Source organism: Tarenaya hassleriana, unplaced genomic scaffold (genome assembly GCF_000463585.1).
Source record: "Tarenaya hassleriana unplaced genomic scaffold, ASM46358v1 Cleome11, whole genome shotgun sequence".
Lineage (NCBI taxonomy): Eukaryota > Viridiplantae > Streptophyta > Magnoliopsida > Brassicales > Cleomaceae > Tarenaya > Tarenaya hassleriana.
Window position 1 is genome coordinate 311403 of NW_010961290.1, and position 13612 is coordinate 325014.

Sequence of the window (13612 nt, forward strand, 5' to 3'; positions counted from 1 at the left end):
ATAGCGAGAGATGGTAATTTACGACTGTTATCGACAGACAAATATATCTCACAATATATATACATATATATATATATGTTCACAACCACGGATCAATGAAGCATATATAGATTTAATATATAATTTTCCTCAAGCAAAATCTTCCCTAGCTGAAAGAAAACCCAAGAAATCATAAAATCACAGTGACAGAAATTAATAATAATAATAATAATAGTAATAAAAGTTGACAAAAATACAAAATGAGAAGTGGGACACAGTTGCCATTTTGCCTCATGCAATCAAGAAACTATCCAATAGTTGAACAGCGACTCCGCGTTAACAACGCATATATATAACCCTCCCTCCCATGGATTCTCATCTCCTCCATCAACTTCCTTCGTTTACAGCTTGTCTTCAAAAAACATTTTCATACATATATTTTTTTCTATTCTTTTATACTTAAGGCGTAGAGAAAAAATGGTGAGAGTTGCGTTAGGGTTTGTTGTCTGGATGGTGATGATGATGGTTTCGCTTGGAGTTTATAGAGCGCAGCTTTCTCCGACATTCTACGACCAAACCTGTCCGAATGCTCTCTCGACGATCCGATCTTCCATCAGGACCGCCATTGCTCGTGAGCGTAGGATGGCTGCTTCTCTCATCCGTCTCCATTTCCACGACTGCTTTGTCAATGTAACGTGTTTTTCTACATACATGCATTCTCTTGTGTACATTTAACCGTATATACAGTTTTTTTTTATGTACATGCATATATGTATATGAGCTAAGTCTGGTGTTTCGGCTCTCTCTGATCCGTGCAGGGTTGCGATGCGTCGATTTTGCTGGAGGCAACTCCGAAAATGGAAAGCGAAAGAGAAGCTGTGCCGAATTCCAGATCAGTCAGAGGATATGAAGTGATCGAAAAGGCTAAATCCCAAGTCGATAAAATCTGTCCAGGCGTCGTTTCTTGCGCTGATATCCTCACTGTCGCTGCTAGGGATGCTTCTGAATACGTCCGTACACAACCCCGCCATTTTCCTTTTTTGTTCTCTATATATATAATGCATTGTTTTGATATATACAACGGCTCATGCATGGATTCTTTAATTATAAATGCTGTATTTTTTTCCAGGTGGGTGGTCCGAAATGGACAGTGAAGCTCGGGAGGAGGGATTCCACGAGAGCGTTCAAGGCTCTGGCTGATGGAGGCGAGCTCCCTAGCTTTAAGGACAGTCTTGACCAACTCACCCGTCTCTTCTCTAGAAAGGGTCTCGACACAAGAGACTTCGTTGCTCTCTCTGGTCGGTCCATCATATCATTTCATTCCCACGTACGGTTATATACGTATATGTATAGATTGCTTGACTCAAGAGAAACCTATGTGCATTGCAGGAGCTCACACGATAGGAAAAGCTCAATGTTTCTTGTTCAGGGAGAGGCTCTACGACAACTCGAGCGATATCGACAGAGGATTTGCCGCAACTCGGAAGACAAGGTGCCCCGCTGCAGGGGGAGATAGGAACATGGAGGATTTGGACATGGTGACACCTGACTCTTTCGACAACAATTACTACAGAAACTTGATGCAGAAGAAAGGTCTTCTCGCGACAGATCAGGTCCTGTTCGGCAGGGGAGCAGCCACTGACAGTGTTGTGTCGGAATATAGCAGAAACCCTTCTAAGTTCGCTTCTGATTTCGCCGCCGCAATGGTAAAGATGGCAGACATCGACCCTCTCACTGGCTCCGCCGGCCAAATCCGACGGATCTGCAGTGCCGTGAATTAACTGAGTTCTCTTTGTCTGCTCCAAGAATCAAGAGTTTCACATGTTTAATTATGTGGTCCTTTTTCTTTTGTGTCTAATTCCTTTTATTCTGTGATGTAATTGCACCTAATGATCTGTCCTAAATTTATCTGTTTCTTATACGAAAAAAAAAAATATAGTCTTTGAGTAGATGGGTACTTTTCATTTTGGTGATCGGAGGAAAAAGTCACTGGAAACAAAAAATGGCTCAAAACGATAACAAGACAGGATTGGGAGGGTTACATTAGATTTACATAGTTATTATGTACACAATTGACCAAATATCTCATAGACTAAACTCAAAAGAACTCGGTTGCTTTCTGGCCAAGTAACCGCCTCTGCTTCTGTAATTGCGTACTTCTCTGAATCCTCTCCTCCTTCAATTGCAAGCTTTTCTTTTTCGTATCTTAAGAGCTGGGGTGGCATCATATTCCAAGCCTCTTGGAACCACACTCAGAGCAGAACTTGGAGGTTTCTCTGAGGTACTGTGCCCCACACTCGTCGCAGAATTTCGCTGGGCTGTTTGGCTGTGGATTACAACAACAAATGTATCAAAATTTTCAACAGAGACAGTTCAAATCGATCACGGAGTTTGATATCGTACGAAAAGAAGGCGTACCATGATATGCAACCGGCCCGTCGTGATATGACCACCGGTGAGGGGTTGCAAGCAATCCATGTGCTGAGAAATGGATGGCGACTGGTGGGTGTGAGCCATTTCGGGCATGTTTGAAGGATGGTCCTGGGAATAATGAGCGGTGTGCTGACCTCCTTGGTGAATAGAATGATGGTGGCTCTGGTGAATAGTTTGATGAAACTGAGGTTGGTGAGACATCTGTGACATGTGATGCTTGGAAGGTGTTTGCTGTTGGCTTTGATCCTGCAATTATCAAAAGATGGTTTATAAAAAGCTCAAGTGCCCATATCGGAAAGGTAAATAAACATCTGTTCATGTTCAACACTTAGAACCGACATGCAATTGCTTTATATAACTGACATAAAGCCTACATCAGAAGCGCTTGAGATTAAGTCAGAGAAGAAACACATACATCACCAACAGAACGAAATCCTTTAGGGTTGGCCATTGCTGAAGAGTCTATCCCTGGGAATGACTGCAGAACAGAGATAGGAATTACAATACTGCCGAGTTGGGAAAGGGTAAAAAGGAAATGATGATTGCTTCAGGAGAGAAAATTAACGCTTACAGGCAAGCCAGGAATGTTGGACATGGAATTTGGAATACGCCTGTGCTTGTGTCGCGGACAATAGAACTTGTAGTCTCTAGCAGATACAGCCACTTCAGTCCGGGCTGTCAAACGCTTAAACCTGCGATGACAATATTCAATGGTGCATTGATTGAAAAACATTCATGAAACCCTAATGATAAGCTTAGAATTAGATAACCATAAATGACAAATAACAGAGCTCACGGTGATAAATTCATACTAGATTGAAAACAGGAAAATCCGATCATTGAACATCTAACCATTCGGCATCTTCCGCAGGCATGTTTTCTGGTTTTTCCACAATATCCAAACCATTGACCACCACAAATCGAACACGTTTCTCTTCCTGTATAACCAACTCTGGAAACCTCGTTCTTGTTTCAAGTGAAGTTGCCAGCTCTCTTCTTCTATACGTGCAAGTACCTGTATATGGAAAGCATGAATCACAAATCCACTTATAAAAAAAATTGTAATCATCTCAAACTCTGAATCTCTGTTGTCTGCAAGGGGTAAGACAAAACTTTTTGCTTTTCAGCTCTCTTTCAATTGTTTACCTTTCTTAGGAAATTTCTTTGTCAGTTTTCGATACAGCCCACCTGCTGCTTCGAGAGCTACCCCGATGGTCTTCTCTCGTATTCCATTTAAAGAAGCAAGTCTCTCATTTGCTTCATTGACTAAAGTCTCATACAAGTTTGCAACATACATTAGCGGCAATGCATACCGTGGGTCACCTTGGTATTGTGTATCATTCGTCTTCCTCTTGACTTTCTCTCGACCTGAATCCGTAACATAATCAACCTCGTTCTCAGTGACTTCAATCACATGGTGGCTAATAAAGTAGTCCACAATTATTTGCAGGAATCTTGCTCTTGCTGATTCAATCGGAGAAACATCTATAAGTCAAATAGCATTGCAAAATGTTAATGAATCGAAAAGCTCAGCAGTTCATATAAACTCGAGAGGCCAATTCGAGAGGCTAATAAAGTAGTCCACGATCATTACCCTCTGTGGTTAGGATAGGGTAAACAGCCCCTGCAGACCCGTCGTTTTCCATGCTAGTGCGGCCCTCTTCAACTCCTACATTGTGAATTTGAATAGCGTTTCTGTACGATTCGTGCATACACTCCTAAACAAACACAAATCGAGTTGATGACTGCCAAATCCATGGATAGTTCTCAGATACTCACTATGGTAATTTTTGCCAAAAACATGTGAAACCCACAATTCAATTCAAGGTTGAACTAACCAGGGATATATAACTGACACCAGGTAAGAAAAATACTCACTACAGAAGCAGAATTTCCGGCGTTGTCCAAGCCGTCTCCGTCAACGCCGTCACGACCGACGGCGCCGCCGATGCCGTCAATATCTCCCGGCGGACCATCCACGGTGTTGAGGTCGTGGAGAGAGCTTCCGATGAAGGAATCGGCCGATCTCAAGTTGTAATGCTGCACCGGAACCCTAGCCCCCATTTCTTCGCAGCCGAATCAAGCACAAAACCAGAGAAACCCATAATCAGAGCCGCGGATTCAAGAATCAACCATTGTCCAACGCAGGTGTAACAACAAGAGACGCAAGATCTTCGAGAAATTGCATCTCTCGAGCTTAGAATTGATCGTTCGTTCGTTTGTTCTATCATTCTTTGTTCTTCGTGCTAAAGTGGCAGTATATCAGTACGAGAGAGATTACCGGCTAAATAGAGGGGAGGGGGGGAGAGAGTGGATCCGAGCCTGAAACCGTACCTGAGCTTATCGTGCGCCGAAGGAGGGGAAAACACCAGAAATGACCCAGTTGGGTCGCAATGATTTATGTGATACACCAAAATATTATAACCAATTATCAAATGTCCATTTTACCCTTAAAAAAGAAGTAAAAGACATTATTACCCTTGATGAAATGCGAGAACATTTGTCTCGTTGATGGAAGATTACCCATCAACCCTTATATTTTCCTCCCTCCAAGGTTTTCCAATATATCTTTTACACTTTAATTTCTGTTACTTAAAACGTTATTAGTTCATCAATATACATGTATACATATATATTTTCAAACTCTTGGTTTTGTATCTATTTGAAATTACTTGGCCCAAAATTAATAACGAATGCTGTGATTTTTTCGTTGTTGTCGCATTAAAAGGATATATATACATACATTTCACAGATTTTGTTGGTAGAGAAATTGCCATCGTATAATAACAATTGAATGTGCAAAGACAAAAAATGTACAAGGTAGTTAGGGTTGGCCCCTATAGTCTCCATTCAATATGCAAATGTAACAATAAAACTCATCACGAAAGAACCCTAACCCCTTCCGCAAGCAACCATATTGATCAGCTTTCACTCCTTCTCTTACCTTGACCTCGGGCCTGTCAAACAAAACAAGACAACCCCTTCGTAAAAGATATGGTAATACATGTGTTAATATAAGATGCCATACGAGGTTTATCCATGTAGACTGGCGTGTATGATTAGATAATGGAATAAAGACATACCATTTAGCAATGTGAAGAAACCATCAAACCTAATCAGGTCATGCTCTCTGTTTCACCATCATGACTGGCAGAAGATGAGTTTCAGATAAGCTTTCCAGTTTCCTTATTCGGTTTTTCAGCAACTGTTTTGGTCCTGTCCTCGCTCTCCTAACATTTCTGAGTCTGTTGTCAGAGAATTCATTCCATAAGATTATAGCCCCACTCCCATTTAGGTAAAGCTTGCAACTTTCCTCGACCTTCCATGGACGAGCAATGCTTTAGGCTCAAAGAGGACTTGCTCAAATCCTAGGTAATTTCTCAATGACCCTAAATCCACATTGAAAGAACCTAACTTTACATATAACCCAAGCCAGATCGCATTCACCATCACCACATCCAGTGATATAAAGTGTATGATACCTCCATCAAGTATGCTGTCTTGTTTTAATCCTTAACCCGCTGGGATATGTGGCTGCAATTGGTGTTTATGATGAGAAAAAGATTGAGAAGCTCAGGAGAGAGCTTTCATACCCGGGTTGTTCTCCTTCTGTCCCCAGAAGAAGAAAGGTAAGCTTAGGATCTAAATGCTTGGACAAGTTTCATTACCCGCTAATAGAGATGAAAAGTTTGCACATTCAGGTTTGAATGTTAGGAACTGCATATTTGAAGTCACCATCCAAGATGCCGTTCTCCATCAAATACTTCTGCAACTGTACACCTTCATCTATAAAATCTAGCTCATAGTATTTCTTTAGAACACCGATACACAGAACCTCTTCAGGAATAATTCCTTTAGTTATCATTTCTTCAAGGAATTCTCTTGCTCTTTGTAACTGATTGCATTGAGCCAATCCCCAAACCATCGAAGTGTAGGCATGTAAATCAAGCTCCATCCCAGTCTCAGCCATTTTCTCCCATAAGGCCAGAGCCTCCTGAAAATTCCCATGCTTTAAATTACCGTCAAGAAGAGAAGTGTAAGCTGTCGTATCTGGAACTAGCCCTTCCTCAACCATTTCCTCGAAAAGGGCCTTTGCAGCCTCGATGCGATCATCTTTACAGAGACCATCAATTATGGCTGTGTATATCGCTACATTAGGTTGCAGACCAAAGTATCTTATCCTCTCAAAATAGTTGATGGCCTTCGAAACTAAATTGTTTTTACACAATCCATCAATCAAAACACAGAAGGTAACAGCTGTGACCTCAATACTTAGATTCTGCATTTCTTCAAGGAGATGCAAACCCTCAGTGGGTTTGCCTGACTTGAAATAAGAATCCATGAGCGTTGTGTAAATTACAGGATTAGCTCTTATTCCAAGTTCCCTCATCTCAGTCATCACTAGCTCGGCTTCCTCAACCTTCTCTTGATTGCACAAACCCCAAACAATAGTCCCATACATCAATAAATCTGGCGTAATGCCTTTTCCCTTCATTTCATTTAGGATCTCGAGAGCTCTTTCCAAATTTTTAACTTTGACAAGTCCATGAATCAGAGCGGTGTAGATTTGAAGGTTTGGAATGACACCTGCTTTCAGCATTGCACTGAAAACTTCTTCTGCTTCTTTCATCTTCTCTTCATCACAAAGACCATCAATAAGTGCAGTGTAAGTGACAACATTCAATTCAACATTCGCCTGCAACATCTCCTTTGCAAGCTTCAGAGCATCTGCGAGATGACCAGCTTTACAATTTGCGTCAATAAGGGAAGTATAAGTAAACTCATTAGGCAAAAGGCCAACTCTTCTCATGTCAATAAAAAACTTGATAGCTTGATGCATCATGCCCTCTTTACAAAAAGCATCGATCAAAGTGCTGTAAGTCACAACATTCGGCTTCAAACCACTGTGCTTCATCTCACTGTAAAACTCGAAAGCTTTCGGCATTCTCTCAAATTTACAGAAACAGTTGATCAACGCATTATATGTTATAACATCGGGCTCACAACCCATACTCTTCATCTCCTCAAACAAATAAACCACGTCTTCCAATAGACCCACTTTCCCGTACCCATCAATCAGTGAATTATAAGTGACAGTGTCGGGAATCAGACCCCTATGCTTCATCTGTTCAAACAACCCTATGGCAGCTTCCAAGTCTCCTTCTTTGCACATATAGTCTATCATTATATTGTAAGTAAAAACCGATGGGGTTATACCAGCACCAATCATATCTTTGAAAAATTTCCTGGTTTCATCCGTCTTTCCCAACTTTGCAAACCTATGCAATAAACCATTGCAAGACCGTGTTTTCGGAAAGACCCTAAACCTCTTCATCTTAGAGAAACACTGGCACGCCTCTTCAAGCATTCCCAAATCGATCAAAACACTAAACAAAGCATCAAACACCCCAAAACCTGGAGCACATACATTCCTCGTTGACCATAGAACATCAAAGCTGTCGCAGCCTGGAAACCCAGCTCTAGACAAAATCATCTCTTTAAGGATACTATTGGCATCAGAGTACATTCTGGCACAAAACAGAATGTGCGCTATTATACAATACGATTCGGTCGTGTGCTGAAACCAACTTCGGGTTCTCGCCTGTTTGAAGAATTTGAAAGCTAATCTCGGGTCTTCCTTCAATTCAACTAGAACCCTCGTCGCCCAAATCGGCGCCAAAGATGAATCGAAAAGCTTTTCCATTTTGGGATCACCCCATAGGTCTTGCTGAACGACTTTACGGATCCAATCCCTATCGAGATCTTCGCAATAGCTAATAGAACCGCTTTTACTAACGAAAGGGTACCGTATAAGGCAGAGAAAACTAGTGAACCAAACGAATGGACAAGACATAAGGGAAGTTTGGGATGGTAGATTGTAAGAGAATGGACTCTGATTCCGAAAGAGTGGGGAGGAAGAACAGCTTACATGGGCGTGGAATCTTCGATTAACGTGAAAAAAGTTGCGCAGAGAAAAGAGCATTTTGAATAAGATAGCGAAGAGGGATAAGAAGAGCTTCATCCTTAGGTCAGAGACAGCATCTCTAATGGTGTATCGAAGTATTATTATTCAGCTATGGCACCTGAAGAAGGAGAGGAGGGAGAAAGTAGGGTTTATGAACTCTGGGTTTTGTGTCCTTTCGACGATTTCATTTTCTCTTCTCGCAATTTTCTCTGTACGGCTTTTCGGTAGATTTATAAACTTATGGGCCTGGGCCGAAGCAAATTTGGATCTTATAAGCCCATAGACATAAAGAGCCCATAAATAAATACAAAAAAAGACATGAAAATTTGTCTGGCAAAGAAATATCTTAATTTGTTCTCTTGCATCATAATTAAGGTAAATTATTTCAAGGAGACAGAAGCGTACCAAGCTACATGTTAAAAAAAATATTGTATTGTTAACGTGTTAGATTGTTCTCTAATAAATTTGTTTATATTTTGACAACCATATGCGTTCTCATATAATAAAGTCAAATACGCGGATTCATGATATGCAATATACACTTTAATTAATAACAGATTAACTTAATTAATTCCCTAATTAGAGTTAAGTTTATCCACATGCATAAGACTTTTCCACGCACATGTTTAGATTGATTTTACTAGAGCCAGCCTGCCAAGGCATTGCTCTTTATCCACCTCGCCAGGTGGAACCTTCATGACGTGTCACGTGTCGGTCACCGCCATAAAATTACCGGATACTGCCGGTTTCCTCTATACTCGCTCCTCGATTTTGTCCCCGTCACCATCCTCTTCCCCGTCGTCGACGGTTTCTCCTTATTTCGGGAAAATCCCTAAAAAAACCAATAAAAAGAGGGGGAAAAAAACACGGGACGGAGGGAAGGAAGAAACCGAAGAAAAGGGAAGAAGGAAGGAGGAGAGGTGAATCGATAGGTTCTCTTTTTCGAATCTTCTGCGAGTTAAGGAAGATCATAAGCTTTCCTGAAGGAATCTGAATATTTATCGCCGGAGATGAGAAGCGTCGGCGTGGAGATGTCGTCATCTTCGTCGGGGCTGATGTCATCGGCGGCGGAGGTTGTGGCGCTTAATCTGAAGGACGCTTCGAATTGGTGGTCGGACGTTAACGAGTCCCCGGTGTGGCAGGATCGTATCTTCCACGTCCTCGCTGTGCTTTACGGAATCGTCTCCGTCGTTGCCCTGGTACGGTTCCGAGCTTCCGGTTCCGGATTTAGGTTATCGTTGGCAGAGCTTCCATATCGGATTTGGATGTGACGTGAATTTAGAATATGGCGCGATTAGGGATTCTAGGGTGTTGAATCGATAAATAAATGCTTTGCATTGCTCGATCTTTACCTGGCCTGATCGCCGCTGAGAGTACTTTTAGAGGCATTGAAGATTTGTTTGTACTTCGCGGAGGATATTGATTAGATTGATTTTTTCTTTTTGTCGGAAGATTCAACTGGTGAGAATACAGCTGAGAGTTCCAGAATACGGGTGGACGACTCAGAAAGTCTTCCACTTTCTCAATTTCTTGGTGAACGGAGGTCGGTGCCGCAAAATGTAACTTCAATTTTTGCTTGTCGCGTATCCAATTTGATTATGTGCATCTGGTGGTGACTGCGGATTTTCGATATTGCAGTTCGAGCCGTGGTTTTTGTCTTCAGACGGGACGTACAGTATCTGCATCCAGAGGTTTGGAATATTGATCAACGTTGTGATTAAGCTAATTGATGATTTATGCAAACCTTCTAAATTTGTAAGTCTTACTGGTTATCTTGTAGATTCTGCAACATATTTTGCTAGATATTCCAAGTCTCGCTTTTTACACGACCTATGCACTTCTGGTCCTCTTCTGGGCAGAAATTTACTATCAGGTGATAATTGACATTGTCTATTTTCTTCTTCTTCTTTCTTTTCCAGTTGATTCATACTGACCTTTACTTGACCCTTTTTGGCGAAACAGGCGCGTGCAGTATCCACTGATGGGCTGAGGCCAAGTTTCTTCACAATTAATGCAGTTGTATATGTTGTTCAGGTGAAATAGGCTTTCTCTTTTGGTATCGCAATCTCCAAGAAATGTTCACACTTCAAAATTAAGCTTCCATTTTGTAGGAGCCTTGAGCTTGCTCACAGATTGCCTCCATTCGTTGTGTTTGGTTGACATGGCTATCCACTCTCTTAAATGTCTCTTTTGGATATATTAATTTCAGATTGCTCTTTGGTTGATAATGTGGTGGAAGCCTGTCCCTGTTATGGTGATCCTGTCTAAGATGTTCTTTGCAGGTATTGCTTGGATTATATTTCATCCATGAACAAAAAGTACATCATCTTTAATTCAGCTACCCTTTTCACCACTTTCTTCCTGAATATAAATGCAGGTGTTTCGTTGTTTGCCTCCCTGGGATTTTTACTGTATGGAGGAAGGTAACTCTTTACTAATTGTATATTGTCTGTATCTCTCCCTTTCTCCCATAACCCTCTTGTAATGGCGAATTTCACTTGCTTTATGTTTGGTTTTCAATGCCTCTGTTTGTTTTCTGGAATTAAGTAGTGTCGTTTTCTTTGTCAAACTTCAAATTGTTGGCAGTGCGAAAAGGGTTTTTGTATCATCATCAACCGCTGGTTTGTAGAATGGGCCTGTTTATGGGCTAGAAATTGTGTACGGCACCCGTTTCAAGCCCAAATCAGTCTCCCTTAAATGGCTTAATAAAAGCCCACTATTTATTTATATTGACAGATTTGACCACGCGCACATATGGCGCGTAGTCCGTCGGCGCTGCTTGTTTTTGGGAAATCCATATTCCAGGCGCGTGGGACAATCAATCGTAATTTTAATATATATTTTTTTTTTAACACCAACGTAATACCCGTGCAAAACACCAACTAGCAACAGGATATTATTATATACACTACTTTCTATACTCAGTTAAGAAATAATAATTTTAATATTTTTTTACCTGTCCGCAATTGAATTTCAATTTCAATGTATCAGATAAATATTCATTTTCTTTTTCAAGAAAATCAATATTTTCTTTAAGCTATTAAAAACTTATATTTATGTGGTAACCTCGTACATAATACATTTGCTGAACCTGTCTTCCTGCCACGATGAATGTGTTGTTGATATCACTTATCACCAAGATCTCAACCCATACTGTCTTGATGTCTGACGGAGGCTGACTTAATAATAATGAATTTGGTCATTACCGACCACTCACCGGCCTAGCTGCTTCTTTTTTTGGTTGAAATAGCTAGCTGTGTAGTATCTTTACACAATTCACTGGTGGCTCTACTGCAGTATGGCTTGATAGATTGTCTTCAATGGTTAAATTTTTCGCAGGCTTTTCCTAATGCTACAACGTTTTCCTGTAGAATCTAAAGGGAGGCGCAAAAAGTTGCAGGAGGTGAAACTTCTATTGTAAACCAATTTGAGGTCTGATCTATCAAGTTTCCTGTCTCATGTTTAATTGAGTTCTCTGTCTGTATGTTTGGCAGGTTGGTTATGTGACGACCATATGTTCCACGTGTTTCCTCATCAGATGCATCATGGTAACATGACATCAAAAATGTTGATGAACTTTCAATCCATACTGTGTTCAATGAACTCTTTCCAAAACAAATATATGTATGTATATATATATGTATAGAGAGAGGCTTTTAAAAGTCAGAGCTAACCAAAGGTTTAATCATATGTTTCGTGGTGCAGATGTGCTTTGATGCTTTCGACGGTGATGCGGACCTTGATGTGTTGGATCACCCTATCCTTAACTTCATATATTATCTGGTAAGCTCTGTGTAGTACCCTTGTGGATCACTGTAGTAGAGAGCCTATTATGAATCAGTCAAGGTTTGTTTACTAATAAACTCATATAATCTAATGTTTGTCGTCGCTTTCAGTTGGTCGAGATATTACCTTCCTCACTGGTCCTCTTTATCTTGAGAAAGCTACCACCAAAGCGGGGAATCACGCAGTACCATCAGATCCGCTGAGCGTAAAGGCGGGGTTCTTTTTGAAAATGGATATGTGCTGTCTATGTATCCATTGAAGGAGCAACTGAGATCAAAAGTTTTGATCTGCCTTTTGGTTGATGCGGGGAAACCAATCCGTGTAGATTCTAAAACCAGGCGGTTGTTGTTGCTGTTCCTTTCTTCCCTCAAAACGTAGATAACAGCGTTGGAAAAAAATAATGCTGAAGCAGAGAGAAACATGTAAAGAGTTGAAACTAAATGAATTGTTGTTAGTGTCGTTTGTTTCTTCTATGAAGGAGGGAATATTATTCTGACTGTTCCATAATCTTCTCATGATATGTATATGTTAATTGTTAAACTTATAAGGTGGTTTATGTGAATCGAAAGCTCTGTGGTAGAAAGAAAAATACCCTGGATCTTGTTGAGATTCCGGGTTGAACTTTTCATGATCATCGTTTCTGGGCATATAAATTTGGCTGTCATGTTTTGATTTGGGTGGGGGCTCGACTCCTTCCTATGCTGTATGAATATAACAGCAATTGGTAATTTGACCTACCAGTCTTCCCCCCGTCATTTTGGAAGTTAGGTTCCGTCCTCTTCTTTCAGTTTTTTGAGATGTAGGACGGACAAGTAGTTGGACCCCAGACCATAATGACTATCTGTTGCACGTAATAATATTCGAATCATGTTGTAATGATTTTACCTCAATTTTTCAAGTTATCCGCAGCTATTAATGTTTCTGTGCGGCGGTTGCATTTAAGCTCCACTACTGTGTTAAGGGAGAACCCGAAGTGGGTGGGCATGTTTCCATCTTTGGTCCGAATGGCAAATATAATTTCGGGCCTAACACAATGGTGATGGATCTTATCCTACGTCATAAGATGTGGAAAGATGGATGGAAATAGGTTTTTGAGATAATGACGTAATCGAACGATTTTACTACCTCTAGGTTCCGAGCCGTACCATCATCCATCGAGAGGTTTAGAGCCTCGGCAAGAGTTCACGATCACGGAACCTAATATTCTTGAAGCTAAGCTGCGGTACGGTACGAAACATAAATCAATCACCGCCGTCGGATCGACAAGATTCCAATGATAGATCTGACGGTTCTTAGTTTTAGTCACGCTTCTCGAGGAACGACGGCGAAGGAAGGGGAAAGGGACAAAAGCGTCTTTCTCATTGACTCGATACGACGTCATATGGGACCCACCATAGACTGACACGAAAGAAATCGATGGAAGTTGCGTCTTCCGGTGGTCGGTCCACG

General features: G+C 41.0%; 3 protein-coding genes across 3 annotated transcripts; 2 read left to right on the forward strand and 1 right to left on the reverse strand.

Annotated features, from left to right (window-relative positions):
• The first annotated feature begins 392 nt into the window (after positions 1–392).
• Positions 393–1920, forward strand: LOC104805121 (peroxidase 5-like). Its single transcript, XM_010529552.2, has 4 exons — positions 393–669; positions 798–989; positions 1109–1277; positions 1369–1920. The coding sequence occupies exons 1-4, from the start codon at positions 457–459 to the stop codon at positions 1758–1760; spliced, it is 966 nt and encodes a 321-aa protein (XP_010527854.1). The 5' UTR covers positions 393–456; the 3' UTR covers positions 1761–1920.
• A 75-nt stretch (positions 1921–1995) lies between these two features.
• On the reverse strand, positions 1996–8554 carry LOC104805941 (putative pentatricopeptide repeat-containing protein At2g02150). The gene is made up of 11 exons (XM_010530660.1): positions 6114–8554; positions 5357–5369; positions 4694–4799; positions 4291–4478; positions 4007–4130; positions 3559–3897; positions 3265–3427; positions 2984–3104; positions 2828–2890; positions 2398–2658; positions 1996–2305 (listed from the first exon to the last, which is right to left on the reverse strand). The coding sequence occupies exons 1-11, from the start codon at positions 8432–8434 to the stop codon at positions 2204–2206; spliced, it is 3801 nt and encodes a 1266-aa protein (XP_010528962.1). The 5' UTR covers positions 8435–8554; the 3' UTR covers positions 1996–2203.
• Positions 8555–9192: 638 nt separating this feature from the next.
• LOC104805123 (protein TOM THREE HOMOLOG 1-like) lies at positions 9193–12725 on the forward strand. The gene is made up of 11 exons (XM_010529553.2): positions 9193–9576; positions 9830–9920; positions 10016–10068; positions 10158–10250; positions 10340–10411; positions 10587–10659; positions 10755–10800; positions 11717–11780; positions 11872–11925; positions 12083–12160; positions 12274–12725. Exons 1-11 carry the CDS (start codon positions 9388–9390, stop codon positions 12364–12366), a joined length of 906 nt encoding a protein of 301 aa, XP_010527855.1. The 5' UTR covers positions 9193–9387; the 3' UTR covers positions 12367–12725.
• The last annotated feature ends 887 nt before the right edge of the window (positions 12726–13612 follow it).

Bases quoted from the DNA above. Each gene is read 5' to 3' on its own strand.
- LOC104805121 (XM_010529552.2), top strand. From the start codon at position 457: ATGGTGAGAGTTGCGTTAGGGTTTGTTGTCTGGATGGTGATGATGATG. The intron at 670-797 runs GTAACGTGTTTT...TGATCCGTGCAG, and splicing joins TCCACGACTGCTTTGTCAAT to GGTTGCGATGCGTCGATTTT. The intron at 990-1,108 runs GTCCGTACACAA...ATTTTTTTCCAG, and splicing joins CTAGGGATGCTTCTGAATAC to GTGGGTGGTCCGAAATGGAC.
- LOC104805941 (XM_010530660.1), bottom strand. From the start codon at position 8,434: ATGAAGCTCTTCTTATCCCTCTTCGCTATCTTATTCAAAATGCTCTTT. The intron at 3,898-4,006 runs GTAATGATCGTG...TTTGACTTATAG, and splicing joins CCCTATCCTAACCACAGAGG to ATGTTTCTCCGATTGAATCA. The intron at 3,428-3,558 runs GTAAACAATTGA...TTCCATATACAG, and splicing joins AAAGAAATTTCCTAAGAAAG to GTACTTGCACGTATAGAAGA.
- LOC104805123 (XM_010529553.2), top strand. From the start codon at position 9,388: ATGAGAAGCGTCGGCGTGGAGATGTCGTCATCTTCGTCGGGGCTGATG. The intron at 10,660-10,754 runs GTATTGCTTGGA...ATATAAATGCAG, and splicing joins GTCTAAGATGTTCTTTGCAG to GTGTTTCGTTGTTTGCCTCC. The intron at 10,801-11,716 runs GTAACTCTTTAC...AATTTTTCGCAG, and splicing joins TTTTTACTGTATGGAGGAAG to GCTTTTCCTAATGCTACAAC.